Source organism: Rhinopithecus roxellana, chromosome 2 (genome assembly GCF_007565055.1).
Source record: "Rhinopithecus roxellana isolate Shanxi Qingling chromosome 2, ASM756505v1, whole genome shotgun sequence".
Taxonomy (NCBI): Eukaryota; Metazoa; Chordata; class Mammalia; order Primates; family Cercopithecidae; genus Rhinopithecus; species Rhinopithecus roxellana.
This window is the reverse complement of record NC_044550.1, coordinates 139,465,398-139,488,999: the sequence shown is the minus strand read 5'-3', so window position 1 is coordinate 139,488,999 and position 23,602 is coordinate 139,465,398. Positions and strand designations below refer to the sequence as shown.

The window sequence follows — 23,602 nt, the reverse complement described above, 5'->3', positions numbered from 1 at the left end:
TGCAAGAAGCCATTTTAATAGTCTAACTCCAGTCACTATTTAAACTAATAACACTCCAATCCCATAGGGAGTTGCTCTGATATAGTAATTACAGTGAGCTAAGCTATGTATCTGACAGTGATACTAAACTTGAGTTCCAGCTCTACTATTTACAAAGTAGGTGACCTTGGGTGAGTTAACTAAACTCTCAAACCTCATAAATACCCTCATCTATAAAATGAGGCTAGTAATATAATCTAATTCATGGAGTTGCTGTGAGGATTGAAAAAGATAGTTTATGTACTGGGCTCGCATATGGGTAGTATTTAATACATATTACCTAATATTAGTTATTAATTAGTATTAGTATTAGTTGTTGTTAATAAAAAAGAGATTATGTACTGGGCTTGAATATGGATAGTATTTAATAAATATAAACTGGCAGGGTGCAGTGCAGTGGCTCATGCCTATAATCCCAGCACTTTGGGAGGCTGAGGTGGGTGGATCATAAGGTCAAGAAATCGAGACCAGCCTGGCCAATATGGTGAAACTCCGTGTCTACTAAAAATACAAAACAAATTAGCTGGACATGGTGTCACACGCCTGTAAGTCCCACATACGCGGGAGGCTGAGGCAGAAGAATCACTTGAACCTGGGAGGTGGTGGTTGCAGTGAGCCAAGATTATACCACTGCACTCCAGCCTGGCTACAGACTGAGACTCCGTCTCAAAAAAAAAAAAAAGAAGAAAAAAAAATATATATGTATGTATATAATAAATTTAAAAATATAACCCTAGTATTAGTTATTAATTAGTATTAGTTTTTATTAATAAGTTATTTATGTACCGGGTTTGCATATGGGTAGTATTTAATAAATATGACCACCCACACATACATGCATGCACACACTCCTTTAATAATAAACAACTCCAGCCTTGTTGATGTAGTGGCTTCTTTTTTTCTAACTCCAGTTTCCTGAATGATATACTTGGCCAAAGGCTCTTATCTCTTATTCTTAGTTTATGTCAGATATAGTGTGTAAAGCAAGTCTGAGGTTCAGCACTGAAGAAGGTAGGACATCAATTCACACATCAGAGGCAAATGCCAGCAGTGTGTCTTGAACTTTACTAGAGGCTGTAGGGAGCATGAGAGAAGACTGTGGTAGGCCTCTGAGGACACTTAATTTATTAAAGAAACTTAATGCACCAAAAAGGGACCCAAGAGGGATGTCAAAAGCTGCTGTTTGTGAGGAAGTATTCCCAGCATCTCAAGAGCAGCTGGCGGACTGGACTCCAGCATTGGTTGGTCGGTGGGTGGGGGATGGAGTAGAAAAGAGAACTAGGAAAGTAAGAGCCAGAAAAGTACAATTGCACTCACCAATTCACAGACCGCCCTTCCTCTCAATCTCCTTTTCCCCTTGACTTGACGCTTGAGGGGCCAGATGCAGCAGCTAGCGAACAAGCAAGGAAGTGAGCATGTGGGAAGAAAAAGTTTAGCCTTCTCCATTTCACTCACCACACCAAAACAGGCAAGACAGGCTTTCAGATTTAAAGCAGGCTTGTGAGGGAGGGGTGGTGACTGAGCACAGTAGGCTTTATAATGAATGAACTGTACTAGAGTTAGTCTTGCATACCAGATGAGACCAGACACTTTTATAATATAAATTAATATTTTTGTCATTGACACAGATGAGAAGACTAGAAGACCCACCCTATATTTCATCTGGGGGCAGGAGAAGTATAAGTTCAGAAGCACAGTTTGGAAGGGACAGTAAAAGAAAAACTTCAGTTCTTTAGATTTCATTGTTCCCTGTTGAATTCTGCTGTATCAGTAAAACATTTACCTAATAATTATTCAAATGGTTTGCTTTTTATTTAGAAGTTCACTCTGTAGATTATAAAGATAATCTAATAAATTAAGTTGCTTTCTTTTATATGAAACAATTGCTTTGTAAAAACTGTCTTCACCCAGTGCATAAAAGGAGTATTTCCAGTGCTGTTTCATTTTCTTGTTCTTCTGGAGATGAATGAAAAACAAAAATCTCCTTTTTTAGTGTCCTAGAAACTGTTTTGAAAAAGCCAAGCATTCATGGCTGAATGAAGCCATGAGCAGTAGTTCCTTTATAAGTGAAAGAACAGTTCAATCAAGCATGACTACCACAGTTTCCTTAAAATGTTTGCAAAATCTACTGGGCAGATACCATGTTTTCTGATTGCTAAACTAGATTGAAGTAATGTGGGTATGAGAGTTTCCACAGGAAAGAACACAAAACATGACACAGGACGCCACAGAAGCCATGTGGAGTGAAGGAAATGCAAACCTGTAAGTTAGGCCTTTGAAGGTCTGTGCACCTGCTGTTCAGCATAACCGAGACGGTATGTCATATTTCACACATAGAAAAATGATCAAATGGCAGATAGATACCTTTTCTAAAAAAATGTGCGTTAGAGAAACTGAGAACACTACCTTTTCAACCAGAAAAACAGGATATATGGATTTTTGTTTTCTAAAGTAAGAACAACAGATTTCACTGGCCATACAAGTTACTAGTAACCTATGTACACACTGTACATTAAGTCAATGATTAATGTCTTTTTAAATCATGTGCCAATTTCTGAAACTAGCTACAGGGAAAGTTATTAGGTTAGCATCTTTACTGCCCAATCTACCAAAAACTTTTCATGAAGTGCTGACACATTCTTATCCTCTGTTCCCCTTCCTCCGATCTATTTGTAGTTACTCGGTTTGAGGACAATTATTGAATTTGTTTATACAAAACAAAAGGAGCACCTCACATTAAAACAAATTAAATCTTCCCTAATTGCTTAGAATTCGACTGTAGAAAATGGAAGGATGAATTCACTGGATGTCCCTTTTATTTCTCTAAACACGGACATATTGAATTATAAATACAAAATAATTTTATAAAGACCTCAAAAGATTAATTATTCCTATGTATTATTTGTATGTTATGGTCTATAAATGCTCAGATGCCATGACAATTCTATAGATTAGACTGTGGACTCCTTTGCACATATGGCATAGTAGAGTGGGTAAAAAGATGGCCCTGAAATTGTATATGAGCTACCAAGTAATGCATTTGAAATTTAATCTCTGCATGTCCATGTGTTCAGCTGAAATATGGGCATAATAATAGTATCTTTCATTAAAGGTTCATTTGAAGATTATATAAGGTAAGGAAATAAAGTGAATTACATTCTCCCCCTCTTAAATCCACTCAATGACTTTTTATTGCCCTTTTGATAAAACCTCCACCCCGAACATGGCCTCTAAGGCCCTACAAGATGTGGCTACCCATACATCCAATTTCATCCTGTCTACTCTATTGAAAATCTAGCTGAAAGCTTTTTTTCTTCTTTTTCAGTTCCTCCAAAGTTCCTGCTTTTTGCTGCCTCCAAGGTTTCACAAATTCTCTTCTTTGCCTAGAACACATCTCCACCCTCCTCCTCACAGCACACATAGCTCCCTCCCACCCAGCCTTCACATCTCAGTTTAAATGTCACTTGCTTTAAAAGGACTTTTCAGATTTACCAATCAAAAATCATTCCTTCTCCTTATTTTTCTGCAGCATAGAATGTTGTTTTTAATATTTACCATAAATGTTTGTGGTTCCTGGTTTGAAATGAATGGACAGATAGACAAGAATCAGGCAGAAGAGTAATTCAATACTTCTTTTATTAATTTTAGACATGTCAGGCTCTGGAAGCTATGGTTAGATCCAAACTTCCCATAGGTCTTATAGCTTGGAAAAGCAACACAGAATTCTGGCTTTCTGAGGGCAGCCCACACAAAAAGAAAGAGGAGATGAAGAAGAAGGGATCATCGGGCCAGTGCCTCCTTCCAAACACAACAAAAAATAAATTACTGACCTATCACAGGCTGAAGGTGTGGAGTGGAATGCAGAGAAGGCAAAAAAGGTTAGGAGGGTTAGAAATTCCCTCCATCTGAACTAAAGACTGAAAAAGCATTTCTTCCACCTCAACTAAAATTTATGAACTTGAACCATATGCACTGACTGTTTTTGAGGTTAGAGACAAATATAACCATATTCATATGATTTAAACATAATTATACATGGAAATGTATACATATGGAAATACGTATGTATGCATGCATCAGGTATCCTATGGAGTCTATGTAATATAGATTTATATATGTATACTATACATATAGTATGTGAAATGTATTTGTGTGTATTCATAATGCATATATATGCCATACACGCACATATACATATATACACATTTGTGTAATTATTTGGGTAATATCTGCTTGGCAATCATACCGTAAGCTCTAAAATGAGAGTGAAGTAGATCTACTTTGCTTACCACTATAGCTTTGTGGTTCATCACAAAATATCTATAAAAGTTAGTTGAATAATAGCTGTAAGGTATTTGACATGTAACTTGACTTATTTTAAGAACTCAGTAGATGGTACCTATTATGGTTGTACTGCTTCTGCTTGTGCTGATAAAATAGTCTTAACATGTTGGGTATTAAATTTTGGTCTGGACTGTATATTTGTAAGACTTCCATTTCAGAAATTCATAAGCTTGCCTCAAAGGTTGCTCATACAGTTTAACAGACTATAATTTCAGGTAACATCTCCTAGTTGCAACCTCCACAGCTCTGGAGTCATAACCCCAAGGAGAAATAGGGTGAGGAGTGACTACAGCAAACTAAACAGTGTATGTACTGCCCAAAAAAGGCAGCCAGTTTTCCAATTCTTTTTTTTTTTTTTTTCTGAGATAGAGTCTCACTCTATTGCCCAGGCTGGAGTGCAATGGCACAATCTTGGCTCACTGCAAGGCTCAGACCGCAACCTGGCTTCAAGCGATTCTCCTGCCTCAGCCTCCCAAGAAGCTGGGATTACAGGCATGCACCACCATACCCGGTTAATTTGTATTTTTAGTAGAGATGTGGTTTCACCATGTTGGTCAGGCTGGTCTTGAACTTCTGACCTCAGGTGGTGCACCAGCTTCGGCCTCCCAAAGTGCTGAGATTACAGGCATGAGTCAGCTCACCCAGCCTCCAATCCATTTAGACTTGTTTTGGCAAGTGTGAATGCAGTACTATCAGGCCTTCTGATTTTTTTTCAAGAGAAGCTAAAATCCCTATTTTAAAATAAAAATACACATTTTGAAAACTAAAACATTTCTGTGGTCTGTATCATACGGTGAACTTTTTGCCTTCATGCTACTCACAGGCAGTTTGTCTGTGAGCTCTGCTTTTAGAACTACTAATACTTTTTGTGTATTTCACTTACCTTTTACATTGATATTATTCTGTGCTTTTCAGATAAGTTTCAACAGCTGAATTTCATTGCTTTATAAGAAATCTATTTCTAGCCGTTGCTTTTGCATTTCTACCTCTCTATCTTTTGCTTCTCCAAATCCCTCTTTCATTTTTTTCTTGATGTCAGAAGAGCTTTTAAAGCTAATGATCTATTTTAAGTACAGCATTTTTCACAAAAAGGAAAAAATGGAACTACACAGTATTTTCAAGCCACATCACAAAGAAATCCATTTGTTCATGTGTTTAGTAAACTCAACTACAGACATACATGAGAAGAATTGACACATTAAAGTGGAAGCAATGAATTTATATACAGTGAATGTATTTTGTCTATAAATCCATTGGGCAAAAGTTAGGTTTTCTTTCATTTCTCTTAGTAATAATTTTTCTTGTCTTTTTCTTTACAATTCAACTTTTGTTTCAGACTCAAGTGGTATATATGCAGGTTTGTTACTTGACTCTGAGGCTTGAGGTGTGAATGATTCCATCACCAAGTGGTTAGCCTAGTGCCCAATACGTCGTTTTGTAGCCCTTACCCCCTAATCCTTTCTCCCCATCTAGAAGTCTCCAGTGACTACTGTTGTCATCTTTATGTCCGCGGGTACCCAGTGCTTAGTTTCCACTTGTGAGAATATGCAATATTTGGTTTTCTGTTTGAGTGAACTCACTTAGGGTAACGACCTCTAACTGTGTCCATGTTGCTGCAAAAGACATCATTTTGCTCTTTTTTATTGCTGCATAGTATTCTATGTTGTGTATGTACCACATTTTCTTTATCCATCCACCCTTGATGGGCATCTAAATTGATTCCACGTCTGTGCTATTGTGAATAATGATGAGATGAATACATGAGTACATGCATCTTTTTGGTAGAATGATTTATTTTACTTTGGGTATATGCCCATTAAAGGGGTTGGTGGTTTGAATGGTAGTTCAACTTAGTTCTTTGAGAAATTTCCAAACTCCTCTTCACAGTGGCTGAACAAATTTACACTCCCACCAACAGTGTATAACCATTCCCTTTTCTCTGCAGCTTCACCAACACCATTTATTTTTTGACATTTTAATAATAATAGCCACTCTGACTGCTGTGAAGTGGTATCGTATGGTTTTTATTTGCATTTCTGGTTTTCATTTGTATTTCATTTTTGGTGATTAGTGATGTTGAGCATTTTTTTTCTTATTTTTGTTGGCCACTTGTATGTCTTGTTTTGAGAAATGTCTATTCATATCCTTTGCCCACTTTTTAATGGTGTTATATGTGTTTTGCTTCTTGAATTGCTTAAGTTCTTTACAGATTCTGGATATGAGACCTTTGTTAGATGCATAATTTGCAAATATTTTCTCCCATGCAATGATTTTTCTTAGAAACATTTTTCCATAGAAAAATAAAACTAGATTTTTAGGTTAGCAGTGGCAGAAATTACTGGATGTCAACAAATTTAAAATGCAAATTTTAAATTTAATATTAAAATAAATAATTAGAATTTTTATATATTGGGTATCTACAAAAATGCTCTTTGAGATATTTTTAGACATAGATTTTTATCAAATATCACACAAAATCACACTGCTCTGTTTCCTTGTCTTTCTGCAGTAACCCAGTGCAATTTCTTTGAAGATAATTTTGAATCATGAACTCAATATATGCAGTAACGCAAGTAATTCAAATGAAGTGATGACAATATAAAACACTTGATCACGATCAAGTTCAGGAGCATGTAGGCAGTGACAATTATGTTGTGACTGCCACCTGGCCAACACTAATTCATTTTAAGATGAATTCCTCTTTCAGAAGAAGTGTAAAAATACGCATATTAGTATTAATGAAATACTCTCATCTATAGTGCTTAAATGAGTTTCTGAAATATTAATTTTATAGGAAAACTTTTGTTAACTTTCCTTTAAACTTTAACAATTTTTAAAACCTTATGTTTAAAAATAAATTATTTCCACAACACCATCAATTTTTGGTCAACGATTGAATTCACTGAATATTTTTCACTGCCCCTTTGTCTAGGGTAACCTACAGTGCCATCCACTAAACTGCTCTCTTGCTTTGAGAAAGAATGAATAAAACTTTCAAAGTAACTCATAGCTTGTAACAAAGAACTGAAAGGAGTCAACATAATGAATAGAAACATTTCAGATTTGATAAAAACAAACATTTACCTAAAGCTCTAGGTTGGGTACGTCAGGGAATTCAAATAGTAATAAAAATATTCCAGGCTGGCCACGGTGGCTCATGCCTGTAATCCTAACACTTTGGGAAGTCGAGGCAGGAGAATCACTTGAGGTCAGGAGTTTGAGAACAGCCTGGCTTACATGGTGAAATCACGTCTCTACTAAAAATACAAAACTTGGTTGGGTGTGGTGGCAGGCACCTGTAATCCCAACTACTGGGGAGGCTGAGGCAGGAGAATCACTTGAACCCAGGAGGCAGAGGTTGCAGTGAACTGAGATCGCGCCATTATACTCTAGCCTGGATGACAAGAGCGAAACTCTGTCTCAAAAAATAAAATAAAATAAATAAATAAGTATTCCAAGTGTGCATAATGCAAGACTGACTGACAAGAGTATTCAATAGAGGTAAAAAATCAAAGGGCAGTAGGAGAATCAGGAGAGAGTATTATAAATTCCTGAATATAAGATACATCATTTCTCCCAAATAAATAATGCCTCAAAACAAAAGGTCCTTATTATCAAAATGTTAAAAAAAAGCCTTCTCTGAGGCATCACAGCGTAATACTTAATGCATGTACTTTGAATTCACATTATCTCTGTTCAATATCTGATTATTTACTGCTCTTGAGTTCTTGGATAACCTTTCAGTTTCATCATAGTTAAAAGGGAGATACTGATATTACTTACCTCCTAGCCCTGTTGAGAGAATTTACAAAGCTAACAATGTGTCACAAGGCCTGGTACAAAAATATATGTGTCATAACATATGTATTATTTCTATATTTCCTCCAATTATTGTACATTAATCTGAATGGCAAAGTACTAAATTCCTGAGGTTGAAGAGGTATCTGCACTTTCCTGTTTATTGCAGCACTGGTCACAATATCTAAGATATGGAATCAACTTGTGTCTATCAATGAATCAATGGATAAAAAAAAATGTGGCATGTATACACAAGAGAATACCATTCAGCCTTAAAAAAGAAGAAAATCATATCATTTGTGACAATGTAAATGAACCTAGTGGGAATTACGTTAAGTGAAATAAACAAGGCACAGAAAGACAAATACTGTGTTATCTCACTTACACATGTAATCTAAAAAAGATGAATTTATTGGAGAGTGGAATGGTACTTACCGGGCTGGGAAACGGGGGAGTTGGGAGTGATACTGGTGAAAGGATACGATATTTCAGTCAGATAGAAGAAATAAGTTCAAGAGATCTAGCATACAATATGGTGATTAAAGTTAATAACAATGTATTGTATTCTCAAAAATCCCTGAGAAAGTAGATTTTAAGTGTTCTTACCAAAAAGAATGTAAGATAGAGCATATGTTAACGATCTAGTTTTACCCATTCTACAACATAAACATATTCAAAACATGTTGTCCATGATAAATATATACATTTTTATTTGTCAATTAAAACTTTAGGCCAGGCGCAGTGGCTCACGCCTGTAATCCCAGCACTTTGGGAGGCTGAGGCGGGTGGATCACGAGGTCAGGAGACGGAGACCATTCTGGCTAACATGGTGAAACCCAGTCTCTACTAAAAATATACAAAAAAAATTAGCAAGGTGTGGTGGTGGGTGCCTGTAGTCCCAGCTACTCGGGAGGTTGAGGCAGGAGAATGGCGTGAACCTGGGAGGTGGAGCTTGCAGTGAGCCGAGATCACGCCACTGCACTCCAGTCTGGGCAACAGAGCGAGACTGTCTCAAAAAAAGAAACCAAAAAAACCCAAAAATCTTTAAAAAAGAATTTACCTTTTTCCAGGCTTAAAAGAAAGCTTGTATCTAAAGCAGGGAATAAGCTACTGAACAAATAAATATGAGGACTTGAAGAAAAACGTCTAAGCCAAAGTTCCCCAAAAAATACAGCCTGAGACAAAAACCTATATGTGAGCACTTTACTAGGGAGTGGATCCCAGGGAGCAGGGCTGAAGGATAGGGCTGAGATGGAATACAGAAAGGCAAGGAAAAAAATATATCATAAACATGCCTGTAGTGGCCAGGCTCGGTGGCTCATGCCTGTAATCCAGCACTTTGGGAGGTTGAGGTGGGCAAATCACTTTAGGCCAGGGGTTTGAGACCAACTTGGTCAACTTGGAGAAACCTTGTCTTTACTAAAAATACAAAACTAGCCGGGCATGGCAGTGCATACCTGTAATCCCAGCTACTCAGGAGGCTGAGGAAGGAGAATCACTTGAATCTGGGAGGTGAAGGTTGCAGAGAGCCGAGATTGCGCTACTACATTCCAGTCTGGGTGACAGAGTGATGAGACTATGTCTCAGAAAAAAAAATTAAAAAAAAAGCCCATAGTGTTGAAGTCGTTGAATGTTAAAATTTGAAAATGTGAATCAAAATATTTCATAAAATATAAGTGGAAAAAGCAGTATATTTTAAAATATAATTTTACTTCTATAGATAATCATGTAAATTGATAAATTAAATAAGTAGACATTTGCTTATTTTATCTATATACCTAATTTTCATATTTGGCAAAAGCATTACTGGATTTTCTTTTAGAAAAAAGGGAAAGATTATTTTAAATTCTGTTGTGTAAATAATTCTGACTATCAGAAATTTGGAAAGTCTTGAGAAGGAGGTAGGATTTGAATCAAATCTTGAAGAATAATTTGAGAAAATAAACTAAAACTAAATGCATTGAGTGGTTACTATTTTTTAGTTGCTCTAGATCTATAATCATATTAAATTCTCATAATATTATTATTCTCAGTTTACTTATGGGGAAACTGAGACTCAGGTAAATTAATGAATTTGCTCAAAAAATTGCTGCAACCTATACTGGTTCCATTTTGAATGCAGCCTTTTCCAAGCCTTCTACTTTTTCCAAGAGACAAAACAGCGCAGAATGGATCCTGGAGAAGACTGGGTTGGAATTCTGCCTCCCCTATAGTCCTAATTGTTTGATTTGTGTAAAGCACTCAATTTTTCTGTCTCTTAGGTTTTCTTATCAAGGAAATAACAACATCTCTCCAAGGAACTGTTGAGATACTTAAATGAGCTTTTGTAAGTAAAATGCCTGGAATAGCAATTGGCACATAGTGCTCAATGAGTATTAGCCATCATGTTGTAAGAAAAAGTAGGAGGAGGAAAAGGAGGGAGAGAGGAGAGAAGAGAGTGAGGAGAAAGAGGAGAGGAGGAAGATTTTCACTATCTTAAATTGTCTCCTTGACAAGTAGAGTGTATTCGGGAACAAGGAATCACAACAGTAAATACATAGATAGGCATAGACACATGTTTACCTGGTTTTTTACTAAAACTCTGGGAAAAATGGGCAGGAGCTGGTCATTGTGGAATCATTCCAGCCTAGATGAAAATTACTGGGATTATATGTTCCAATGGTCTTGAAAGTAAACAGATTTTCATACTTTTTTTTTTTTTTTTTGAGATGGAGTTTCACTCTTGTCGCCCAGGCTGGAGTGCAATGGTGCAATCTTGGCTCACTGCAACCTCCACCTCCCAGGTTCAAGTATTCTCCTGCCTCAGCCTCCTGGGTAGCTGGGATTACAGGCACGCACCACCATGCTAATTTTTTGGTATTTTTAGTAGAGATGGGGTTTCACCATGTTGGCCAGGGTGGTCTCCAACTCCCAACCTCAGGTTATCTGCCTGCCTCTGCCTCCCAAACTGCTGGGATCACAGGTGTAAGCCACTGTGCCTGGCCCACACCTTAATCCTTGTTAAGCCAATTTCCCTGTGTACTTTGCTCTCTGAATACCTCACTGTGAAGGCTGCGAAATAAAAAAATTATACCCTAAGAATATAGCCTAACTGTGTTCAATGTATTCACTATTTACTACTTAACTTCTTTAAGTTTCAATTAAACCTATATTTATAAAATTGAAAAAAGAATTTTAACTCACACATGTTGTGTATACACAGCGCATATGTGTTAGATATTTGGCTAGAGTCTGGTGACTATCGATCAATTAATGAAATGTAGCTTTTGCCATATTTCCTCAGACATCTTTATTCTCCTCCATATATTAAGATTCATTAAACCAGAATACATCTTATAACTAATGTAAACGTTCAATAAGTGAGTACTGTTCTTCTTTATTTCCCAGGGCTATTATGAAGTCATTGTTGTACCTTGTAGCATTTACCTTTATTTCCCCTTAGAAAACACTAAATCCAGAGATTGCATTGTAATTGCTAACCACGGTATTTTCAAAATGCCAAACAGTGATTAATAATTTTTAAACAATAAATGAGTAAATAATAATCAAAGAACTAAGATATTTTTGCGAAGAGGGAGAAAGACAATTTCTCAATTACTTTATAAAATCTAGCAAGCAAAGTAACTTGAGGACACAGCGCTGCTTGAACCTCCCAGACATAACTGATCGAATAATTTTTATTTATAACCCACCTTGTTTAGATGGGTTACAATGATAAAAATAGAGCCAGGCGCGGTGGCTCACGCCTGTAATCTCAGCACTTCGGGAGGCAGAGGCAGGCGAATCACTTGATGCCAGGAGTTTCAGACCACCCTGGCCAACATGGTGAAACCCTGAGTCTACTAAAAATACGAAAATTAGCTGGGCGTGGTGGTGCATGGCTGTAATCCTAGCTACTCAGGAGGCTGAGGCGGGAGAATGGCTTGAACCCAAAAGGCGGAGGCTGCAGTGAGCTGAGATAGCACCACAGTTCTCCACGCTCCAGCGTGGGCGACACGGCGGTACTCAGTTGAAAACAAAAACAAAAAAGAGATAAATGAGAAGTATGTGAGAATTTGGAGAGGGAAAAGGGGAAAAGAAAACACACACCCCCACCCCCCAAAATGAAGACAGAAAAGAGCCACATAAATAAAATTCCTCCTATAAATGCTATAGAAATCCAAAGGAATAGTTTCCGTGGTTTGGAAAATGTCAATAAAACTTTCCTGGTGGAAATGAGGTCGGCTATGAGGTATTAAGTTCAAAAGGAACTGGATATTTGGTATCTCTAGCAAGACAGAGCTGCTTCAGAGTCTCCCCAGGGAAAGACGGTGCTTTTGGGCAGGTAGTGTGGGTGAAGGTGATGAGTGAAGAATCCTGAGGGCCCAGGTTCCTGGGAAGCCCCTCTCTTTCGGCACTTCACCAATTATCTCATTTTCATAAGAAGGTCTGCACTTTCCTTAATTGCTGCACTTCCATCAACAGGAACAGGCGAAAGATAAATACATTTCACCTTTTAATGAAGAGAATTTCAGGTAGTCTGTGGGAGACGTTTATTTACTTAAAAAAAAAAAAAAAAAAAAAAAAAAAAAAAAAGGCTGGTAGGGGGCAGTGTCTCAGGTCTGTAATCCCAGCACTTTGGGAGGCCGAGGCAGGTGGATCACTTGAGGTCAGGAGTTTGAGACCAGCCTGGGTAACAAGGCGAAACCCAGTCTATACCAAAAACACTATATATATATATATTACCTTGGCTGATGGTGCGCCTCTGTAATCCCAGCTGCTTGGAAGGCTGATGTGGGAGGATAGCTTGGACGCAGAGGAGGGGGCCCAATGAGCCGAGACTGCACCACTACACTCCAGCCTGGGTGACAAAGTGAGACCCTGTTTCAAAAAAAAAAAAAAAAAAAAAAAAAAAAAAGTAGTTGGTTTGTGAACTCACTCGCAAACAACTGGGTTTTACAGACGCTTAGGTATTTGGAGGTCTACAAGGGTTCCTTGGGATCCCCTATTTTCGTTCGCTGCCTCCTTTGTCAGAGTCCAAGTCAAAGGGGAAATGGCCCTCTGGGATCTAACCATCACAGGTGCAAGAAGGAACAAATTTACATAGAAGCAGCCTGGGGAAATTAGTGCCCTAGATGAGTCTTCAGTTTGGGAAACGCTGAGATAACACTTTAAGTACTTGGAAGAGTAATACTAATAATCAGTCGTGGCGAGGTTCCGCCCATTTGACATTCAACCCCCCATGAGTACGCACAGACAAACCCACTGGCCAGGAGGAGCCAACACAAGGTCCTGGGCATCTCCGTCCCGGGAAGGTGGGTAATGCCCTTGTCGCTCTGGGCTCCAGGACGCGCCCCCGCAGCTTCCCCAGCGGGGTCTGGCGCCTCCGGGCCAAGGTGCGCCAGGTGGCGAGGGTGCCAGGCGCGGCCAAATCGCGGCGGTCTGAGTCAGTCGCCCAACTATGCTGCGGAACCAGGGCGGCCGGCTGGGCCGCCCCCGCCGTTGAGCTCCGGCTTCCCCCGCGCGGGTCGCCTGCTCCCCGCCCCCGCGGGCCGAGAGGAAGCGACTGCCGAGGCGAGGCGCTGGAGCACCTGAGCAAGGCGCGGGCGCCGGGCTCGGCGTTTCCGGAGCTGAGCGCGGGTCCGCGGCCCGCGCTCTCCGCGCTCCCCGCCTCCAGGTGCCGCGGCCGCGACGCGCCGGCCCCACTAACAGCGCCGCCCGTGCGGCAGCCGCCAGGCAGCAGAGGCGGCTGCGGACAGCCGGCGGGGACCGGGAAGGAGGAGGCCTGGCGCCTCCGGCAGAGTGGCGAGGACTGAGCGCCCAAGGCTAGGAGAGACGCTGGCGCTGGGCTTCCCAGCACCGCCTCACCTCGCTTTTAGAACTCCGCGACCCGCGCGCAAGGCGAGTACCCAGGGCCTCGGGAGGGCTGGGCCGGGATGGCCAGCGCCGGGGTGGGAGGACCCTGTCTGAAGGGGTTGGGGCTTTTCGACACTTCACCGGGTAAATTTCCTGAGCGCAAAGTGCTGGGCGCTGGTGTCCGCCCCTTGGATTTCGCGTGTGGGCGTCTGAAAGGAAAACCAGAAGCCGGTAAGTGATCCAAGAACTCCACTTCTGGGATTTGACCCGGGAGGGTGACGATCCGGGTAGACAGCTAGACATTCCCTCCATTCCTCTCCCCCACCTCCAAAGAAGAAGAAGCTGTAGTGAGTTTCAGGCACCAAATTATTTACTCGGTAGAGATCATGACTTTGCCTGGGTGTCTGTGCTGCCCCGCACCCTGCTTGTTATCCACGTTAAGACGACTGGCCTGTTAATTAACTTTAATTACGATCATTTGGCCTCCACCTGCCTGAACCCGATACCTTACACGGAAACCTGTATGCAGTGAGTTTACCAGATTGATCTTTCTTGTTTACTTATGGAGACAGTTCCCTTGGGAGAAGTGGTGACCATCCTATTTAATAAAGTAAGTTTTATTTTCTCTCATTCTGGCTTGTTTTCTTAAACACTTCTCCCACCTTGAGGTGATCTAGAGTTATTTTGATTTGGGGAAAGGGTTCGTGGAATTATATAGCCTTTGATAATCAGAGGAAAATACAAGAAAATAAACTAGTTTGTGTGGAATAATGACATCTTAGGCTCTTGTAAGATAGGTATCCTGATAACAAATTCTTTTCTTTTCTTCTCTTTTCTTTTTTTTTTTTTAAACAAGAAGTGTATTGAAAATAAGCTATTTTTAAAAGTACATTTAATAGGATGTCATTGTTATTGCCAATAATAGTATTGTACTTACAAGCTGAGTATTGATTTTCCTGCACTTAAAAAGCACTCTACACCCCCACGGGCTCATGGAACTTTGCCCATAAGTAATTGGAAGACGAAGTTATGGGTGTTTAAAAAGGAAGCTAACTTTTTTAAGGAAAAAAGAGAAATACCTTTAAACTCTTATTGATGACTTCCATACATTTACAGGAGAAATACTGAGAGAAAATGCTCACGATATTCTTTGTCCAACAACGTTTAAAGAAGAAAAAAAAGTGGGTCATGGAACTAGGCTAGGGTTAAGTGCAAATATCTTCCTGGCTTCTTTCCAAACATATTTAACACATACACATTTAAGGTGGTTCCTAACACGAAGAGGGTTTTATATAGATTTGTCAGTACTCAGAGATTTATTTAAATTAAAATATACCTAGAGGGTGACAGAGCTTGTTAAAACTTATTTATATGGGTGTGCATGTGTTTGTATTTTTTCCTTCCTCTGTAAACCTGTCAGATTTTATGTGGCTTATCTGTAAAAGGAGAAGCTGATGGTACATTTAAAAACAAATTCTTGTTTTTCTAATGTCACTGCAAGCTTCTTGCAGTGTAAGGCTCATGGGTATGCAATAATACTTATCAGATCCAACTATTCTTGGATACTGTGGGTAAGTATAGAACTCAGATTATAATGAATTACAGTTTTCTGAAGAACTTTTACATTAATGCATTGAAACTATGAGGTGTTTAAAGTCTAGTTAGGATTCTGAGCTATAGACTTCATGGTATATGAGAAGGTTTTTTGTTGTTGTTGTTGTTATTGTTTTGTTTTGTTACTTTCTAACCTACCTCCCTGCAGCTGGGAGAAAGTTTGGTGAAAGTGACTATACAAACGCTAAGTATAAATGATAGTCATTGCTTTAATAGTTTTCTTTTAGCACACATTTCCACCTGCCTTCATTTATTTATTGATACATTTCTTGGATACAATCTTTGCACATGCTATGTTGTAAGAATTTTGGGAATTCTTGGTGAAATATTAATTAGGTAGAGAACTTCTTAATAATCTGGGAAATATGTCTTAGCTTTGACCACATACGGTGGATGTAAGATTAGAGGCTATGAGAGGCTGTCTTAATCTTTTCTGCAAAGTTCTGGACCTTGTAATTTATCATATTAGTTATTACTTCTAAGTATTGGCCAGATTAAATATGTAATGGTAGTTAAACCATTTTGCTCACTTGTTTCTGTCTTTAAATGAAACAGTACTCAATGGTATTCTCCTCACGTGATCCCTTCTAGTTAGAAAGTTGTCCTGTGAAATTTTGTTTCAGTTTCTGTTCGGCACAAGCTTACTTATTTACCCATGCTGCAGAGAAAACAAAGGAGGCCTCATTTGGGTTGAAGTAGTCATTTTGGGGGGGAGATTTGAGGGTTTTTTTAGAGTTCCTGAGAACTCATGAAGGATGATGGGGCCACTTCTCTATGTATTTAAAACAATGCTAAAATATAAAACCATGTGGAAATTAAGGTCATAAAATTGGATTTTTCTCACTATGACAATTTAAGTGCTTTTTTGGAATATATCAAATTCTTTGCAAAAGGTTGTTTTTTGTGGTGTTTTTGGTATTCTTTATTGGCACTTACTGAGTAGTAATGAACTGATTGTTCATATATATGCCATTTTTCTTTTCTTATAGTCATGTCTAATCTACCCTTTTAGATTGTAAACTATTGGAAGGAAGACTGTATCTTCACTTTCTTTTTAGCCCTTAGCACTGTTGTCAAATCAGATAGTAGATGCTGTTATCTTGAACGCCAAATATCTCCCTGCCTTATCTTGGAGTGAGTTGCCTTGCTTAATGTATATTGAATGAATACATGTAAGAAAAAATGGACGAGTAAGGTAGGAGACATTTTCTGAAATACTTTGTTTTTATAAGAAAAAGAAACTTTGACAGTTGCTAAACCAATAGGAATAAACCCTCAAACTCAGTTGGAAAAGAGGTCAGGGTACTATTTATAAATGCAAAGAGAGGAAACACTCACAGTAGGCTATTCTGAAACATCTGGTTGTTTGTCTAAAAATATGACATACATTGAGAAAAATGGTGGAGTATACATTTATACAAAAGTTTTAAAATTCTGCTTTTGTAGAAACTCTGGAAGAATAAATCATCCTCCGATATCCCAAGAATTATGGTTCTACCTTAGGGATCTCTCCATTAGAATTTTTTAAAAAAAATTCTCAAATCCTAATGAATTAACTTAAAATCTGGATGGACAGCTTGAAAGACAAAAGACTTACAGAAGTTAAGGAGATTATCAGGCATTTAACTTTTGTGATATTATCCAGAACACCTAAACCTAGGTATCTCCTGTGCTACTAATATGTTGTTTTACTAAGTAAAGGAATTAGCACTTGTGGTTTTCACTGGATGGAAATTAATGTTAAGTTTTAGTTTTTTTTTTTTGTTGTGTTTTTCAGATTGCACTATAAGTAAAATAATTAAAACACAGCTTAGAAAATCCTTACTCCTTGATCCAAGCTACGAAATGATTTTGCTCAGAGCCTACCTATTTTCAGCTAAAATTTCCATTATTATTTATCCAGAAGACACTAATTAAATGCTTGTTGCTTACCAGGCACTGTTCTAAGATCTTAATGCATATGGGCTCATTTCATCCTCAAAATAGCCCCGTGAGGTAGGCACTATTACTTTCCCTGCTTACAAATGACAACAGTGAGGCTCAGGAAAAGAGAGGAATTCTCCCAAGGCCACACAGGTAGCACATGGCACAGCTGGAATCCCTGGTAAATCGCTGTGCTTTGTGTCCCAGGTGTTAAGTCTTCAGGTGAAATTGTCATAATTCTTACAACTCTAACTACATCTATACATTACTACATTAATAAAACTATGTTAACTGCTGTGTTAGGTGCATTGTGGATTTATTAGAAGAATGATTTACAGTGATAATTTAAAGGAATGTAGTATTACTACACAGACAGAAGAATTCCATTCAAACCGAGTGCAATAGAGTGGTATGAATATGATCAAAGGCAATATTGTATACAATGGGTAAATTAATAATAGCCAACATTTATGGTGCAGTTGTAACTCATGTCAGATAGTCTTATATATCTTAAATATTTGACTTGTTTAATTCTAATAGAAATACTACACAATATGGGGTATATTACCCTTGTTTTATAATGAGAAAAACAAGCTTCAGAAAGTTAAATAACTTAATCAAGATACATAGTTAAAAAGTGGGGAAGCCTGGACTGGAATTCGGCATATCCTTACTGCCTGGGCGGAACTAATAAGGGATTGAGGAGGGATGGGATAGGCAGGGAAGCCTCATGAGTGTGGTGTTACCACACTTGGAAGGCTTGAATTGGCTCCCAAACGAGAGCAAAAAAGTCCAAGGATGTACAGGGATTTCAGTTTGAATAAGAGTTGAGACGCTGGCCCAAATCTTCTGGTCTGTCTTCTGATCTCCTTTTTTACTGGGTAAAAAGAACACATACTATAAAATTTACCATCTTAATGATTTTTAAGTGTGTAGTTGAGTAACGCTAAGTATATTTACATTGCTGGGAAACAGATCTCCAGACCATTTCCAGTTGGTAGAACTGAAACTCTATGCTTGTTAAACAACTCCTTACCTCTCTTTCCCTCTCTGGTAGCCACGGTTCTACTTTCTATGAATTTGACTATGGTAGATACCTAATGTAAGTGGAATCATATATTTGTCTGTTTTATGACTGGTTTTTCACTTAGCATAATGACCCTCAGGGTTCATCTATATTGTAGCATATGACAGTATTTCACTCCTTTTTAAGGCTTCTTAGTATTTCATTTTGTATATATACTACACTTTCTTTATCCATTCATCCATTCATAGACATCTGGGTTGCTTCCACTCCTTATCTACTTTTGCACTACATTTAATATTAAACCTTTAAGACCATAGTCAGGTATCTTTTTTGTATTAATACTTTCTTCTTCTTTCTTCTTTTTTCTTCTTCTTTCTTCTTCTTCTCCTTTTTTTTTCTTGTGACAACATCTTGCTCTGTCCCTGTAGTGGCGTGATATTGGCTCACTGCAACCTCCGCCCCCTGGGTTCAAGCGATTCTCATGCCTCAGCCTCCTAAGTAGCTGGGATTACAGGCGTGTTCCACCATGTCCAGCTAACTTTTGTGTTTTTAGTAGAGATGGGATTTTACCATGTTGGCCAGGCTGGTCTCAAACTCCTGACCTCAGGTAATCCACCCGTCTGGGCCTCCCAAAGTGTGCTGGGGTTACAGGCGTGAGCCACCATGCCTGGCTTTAATACTTTATTTTCTTCTCAAGCAGATTTGTATTTGTATTTTTTTTTTTTTTTTTTTTTTTTTTTACAATAACCATTGACTTCATGTGGGCAGTGACTACTTCTTTTGGTCATATTTGGTTATTTGATTTTGGCTTCATATTGTTGCACTCTATCAATTGTACTATAGTCCTGTGTTAGCTGTCTTTCTGCAGTGATAGATGCAAAATAGATTTTAATAGATGAAATTCTACATTACCATTGCTTTATATAGCAATTACAAAGATGTTCTCCCTTAATTTGTCATTGGCTGTAACTCTCAGGCAATTAAATGTAAATGAATGTAGGCTTCCAGGTTTAGCCACGTACATGGACACATCAAACTTAAATGGCGTATACAACTTGAATTTGCAAGATATGGTATATTTAAACAGCATTTCCCTAGTGTGAATATAAGCACTTATGAATAGCTAGACAAAGGAGAGGGAGACTATTAAGTCTTTGCTACCTCTTTACTATTAAATCAATTTTATATCTACTATGAGGCATTACAGTTTACAGCACAAGTTGTGGAGTCTGACTCTCAGAAACACTTAAATTAGTGTTTCCACTGTTTATCTATTGCGTGACATTCAGCATGGGATTTTCCTCCCTGAAGCTGTGAGGAGTAAATGAGATCCTACACAAATGGTTTGCAAATACTCCACAACTATTGGCTATTATTATTAGCAATGCAATTCTGAGGGAGAACGAAAGAAGATGGATGTGTTTTGTTGGATGGGAAAGGAGTAGTGGTTGAGGTAGAGAACAGGGGCAGAGGAGGTAAGAGCCCGTGAGTGACCTCAATTAAAAGAGATGACCACATTGAGGGAACTGGGCTTCCTGTAAGGGGTTTAATGGGGCTGATGTTGCCACACTAATGTAGGTGAATGGATGGTGGAGGAGACAGATACCAAATGACCAGTTTTATACTTTTTCTGGGGGCTAAGCACTCAGACTAGAAAAATAAGTTAGTAGGCCTGACCTTCATCCTTTTGCAGTCTGCTCTATACTGTGGGACAGAGGAAAGAATGCAACCATAAGCATATTTTCTCTAAAATACTTCCTCTTCTACATGGTTCTGGGGAAGAGTCAAATTGAACATGTTTTTGTCAGTACCTGAAGTGATTATCTTGATAGTAGTTTGCTCAATGTGCAAATAACACAATAACCTATTTCTGTATTTTGTACTGAAGCAAAGGTGGTGTATTAGTCCATTTGTATTGCTATAAAGGAATACCTGAGACTGGGTAATTTATAAAGAAAACAGATTTATTTGGCTCACAGTTCTGTAGGCTGCACAAGTATGGAACTGGCATCCACTCAGCTTATCGTGAGGCCTCAGGAAGCTTACAGTCATAGTGGAAGGCAAAGGGGAAGCTAGCATATCAGATGCCAGGAAGGAACAAGAGAAGGAGGGGGTGCCAGGCTCTTTTGAACAAGTAGATCTTGCATGAACTCATAGAGAACTCACTCATTACCATAAAGACCACACAAACCATTCATCAGGGATCCACCCCCATGACCTCTCACTGAGAGGGTCCCCTCCTAGACCTGCCTCCAATATCAGAGGTCACATTTCCATGTGAAATTTGGAGGGGACAAAACACCCAATCCATATCAGTTGGACTTCTAGAAGACCTGTACCCTCAACTAGTTAGTTCAGCATGTTGTCCATATGGAGACTTCCAATTTTCCAAGGAATTAGTGATTTCTCCACAATAAATTTATTAGCAAATAATAATTTGTTATTTGATTTTGGCTTCATATTGTTGCATTATATCAGCTGTACTGTAGTCCTGCATGAGCTACCTTTCTACAATTACAGATGCAACAATAAATTTTGATAAACTCAATTCTATATTACCACTGCTTTATATAGCAGTTACAAAAATGTTCTCCCTTAATTTGTCATTGCCTCTTAACTCTTGGACACTTAAATGTAAATATATGTAGACTTCTAGGTTTAGACACGTACATGGACACACATCAAACTGAAGTGGTGTATTACAGGGACACTTGAAGGCAGGGACACTTTTCTTTTTTATCATCTGTAGTATTGGGTGCCATACTGGGAACTGATTAATTATAGAGAGTTGAAGGAGTAAAAATCATAATTGAATTTTTTACTTGGGTATTATCGCAGAATGTCACACTTTTTCTGTCTACTGGCATCACTTAGTCATTAAGACCAGTGAAAGCATTTTCTCACATATCTCTGAATCTAATCAAGGGATATAGTTCCAATCCATTGGGAACCACTGTTCTGGAATACAACCAGCTCTCATTGTTATTGGAATTTGTAAGACTTGTATTGAAAATGTTGAAAAGTTTCATTATTCATTTAGCAGCCTAATTTGTAAATCTATATTGATCCTCTGACTACTATTAAGCCCATTTTCTCACAAAGTTTCTAACTTTGCTAAGAATGTGTTTCTGATTTTTCAGTGATATGCTCCCTTTTTGTTTTAATGGATTGATCATATGACTGATACAATTGTACTGTGCTGTTTTCCATCCTGTCACATATAGTCAGGCAAAGGTGATTCTAGAAGTTGTCTGAATGACATCATGGTTTAATGAAGTAACCCTTGGTTTTCAGTGTTTTGCTTTCCTTGTTCAACTAGGAGATTGATGACAAAGCTCTACTGGTAATGGGTGATGGGGAGGGAGTTTGGGAGGGGCTTACTGTAGTGACTTTCCTTATTCAAGACATTAGGAGGGGGAAGCTTGTCCAACCTATTATTGTTATTATTATTATTACTATTACTATTACTATTAGTTGAGACAGGGTCTGCCTCTGTTGCCCAGACTGGAGATGAGTGGTGCAATCTCAGCTCACTGAAACCTCCTCCTCCTGAGCTCAAGCCATCCTCCAACCTCAACCTTCTGAGTAGCTGGGACTACAGGTGTGCACCACCACACCCAGCTAATGTTTGTATATTTTGGTTAGAGACAGTTTCGCCATGTCACCCAGGCTGTTCTGGAAATCCTGGGCTCTAGCAATCCGCCCACCTCTGCCTCCCAAAGTGCTGCAATTACAGGCATGAGCCACCTCACCCAGCCTGGCCCAACCCATGAGTTTTTAAAAGTCCCACAGATGGTTTAGGATGTTTCTAACTGATACCTCCTGGCCGACCCCTCACACTCAACTCCTGATTTGAGGACCTCTGTTAAGGTTAGATGAATTGGAGAAATCTGTGCTTGAAATCAATATGCTCCATACTAGTTTGATTACTTAAATAGACAACATTTTAAAACAATGTGCACCTTCCACTCCTCATCACAAAGCAAGGAAGAAGTTATTCAGCAAACATTTATTGAGCTGAGCAGTGAACAGTAGACAAGATCCCTGCCTTCTTGGAACAGTCAACAGATATCAGCAGTAGTAGATGCCATGGAGACAGATAAAGCAAGGATAAGGGATGGTGAGTCACAAGGCATGCTTGTATAGCATAGATTAGGGAGGGACCACCTCTCTGAAGAGGGTGCATTTGAGCAGAGACATACCAAAGTGATGGAGTGACTGGAGACATGGGTGTATGCTGGAGAAGAAGGTTAGAAAGAGACAAGATCAAGAGGTAAGGTCTGAGGAAGGAACAGAAAGGAGGCTGGCTCTGAGGCTGTCAAGTGATGGAGGGTAAAAGTCAGGGAAGATTAAGTTTGGAAGTCATAGGGAGTGATATGGTGTGACTTTTCTTATGACATTAATCATTCTGGCTCCTGTAGTGAGAATCTACTGTGTTGGGGAGAGGGAGCCAGGACAGAATCAGGAATATCAGTCTAAGAGGCTATTGCAGTGGTCTAAGAGAGAGATGATGGTGGCTTAGGCTGGAATGTGAGCAGGGGAGATAGATAGTGTTACTGAATTCAGGATATAGTTTAAAGGCATAGCACAGTAAAGTAACAAGGTGCTGTTCATTGAGTGATATGGTAAGCTGGGCATGTAACAAGTGCTCCTGAATGTTACTTCCCTTTCATCGCCTCGTGGAATTGGTTTGAGATAGCATGGGGAGATGCACAGCCATGTCTGTAACACCAACTATTTATACATTCTCTAAACATGTACTGTGTATACATGATGCACCATGTTTATAAGCAAGTAATCTGACATTCATTGTGCAGCTTATATGGGTTTGTCCTGTTGGCAGAGTTTATTATAATAAAATAATAGTGATAATGGCAACACTTACTTAGAATTTGTAATGTCCAGTTGTTGTTATAAGTGCTGTGTATATATTAACTCATGTAATTTTCACAGTAACCCTATGAAGTAGGTACTAATATTACTCCCATTATTTTTGACTAAGAAACTAAAGCACAGAGAAGT

The 23,602-nt window shown here is 38.8% G+C and overlaps 2 protein-coding genes across 5 annotated transcripts in view; one reads left to right on the top strand and one right to left on the bottom strand.

Moving 5' to 3' along the window:
- The window catches only part of LOC115892703 (translation initiation factor IF-2-like), a 29,999-nt gene extending 15,671 nt beyond the window's left edge, over positions 1-14,328 (bottom strand). The window contains exons 1-4 of the mRNA XM_030914330.1: positions 14,029-14,328; positions 13,415-13,986; positions 12,907-13,041; positions 1,357-1,429 (exon numbers count right to left, since the gene is read on the bottom strand). Of these exons, the coding sequence (XP_030770190.1) occupies positions 1,357-1,429; positions 12,907-13,041; positions 13,415-13,986; positions 14,029-14,328 (1,080 nt within the window). The remainder of the gene's footprint in view (positions 1-1,356; positions 1,430-12,906; positions 13,042-13,414; positions 13,987-14,028) is intronic.
- The window catches only part of ARAP2 (ArfGAP with RhoGAP domain, ankyrin repeat and PH domain 2), a 186,131-nt gene continuing 176,245 nt past the window's right edge, over positions 13,717-23,602 (top strand). Inside the window, exon 1 of one of the 4 annotated variants that reach the window (XM_010365834.2) lies at positions 13,717-14,061. The gene's annotated coding sequence lies outside the window, so the exon portion shown is untranslated. The other 3 variants (XM_030921122.1, XM_030921111.1, XM_030921118.1) reach the window with 3 other exon arrangements.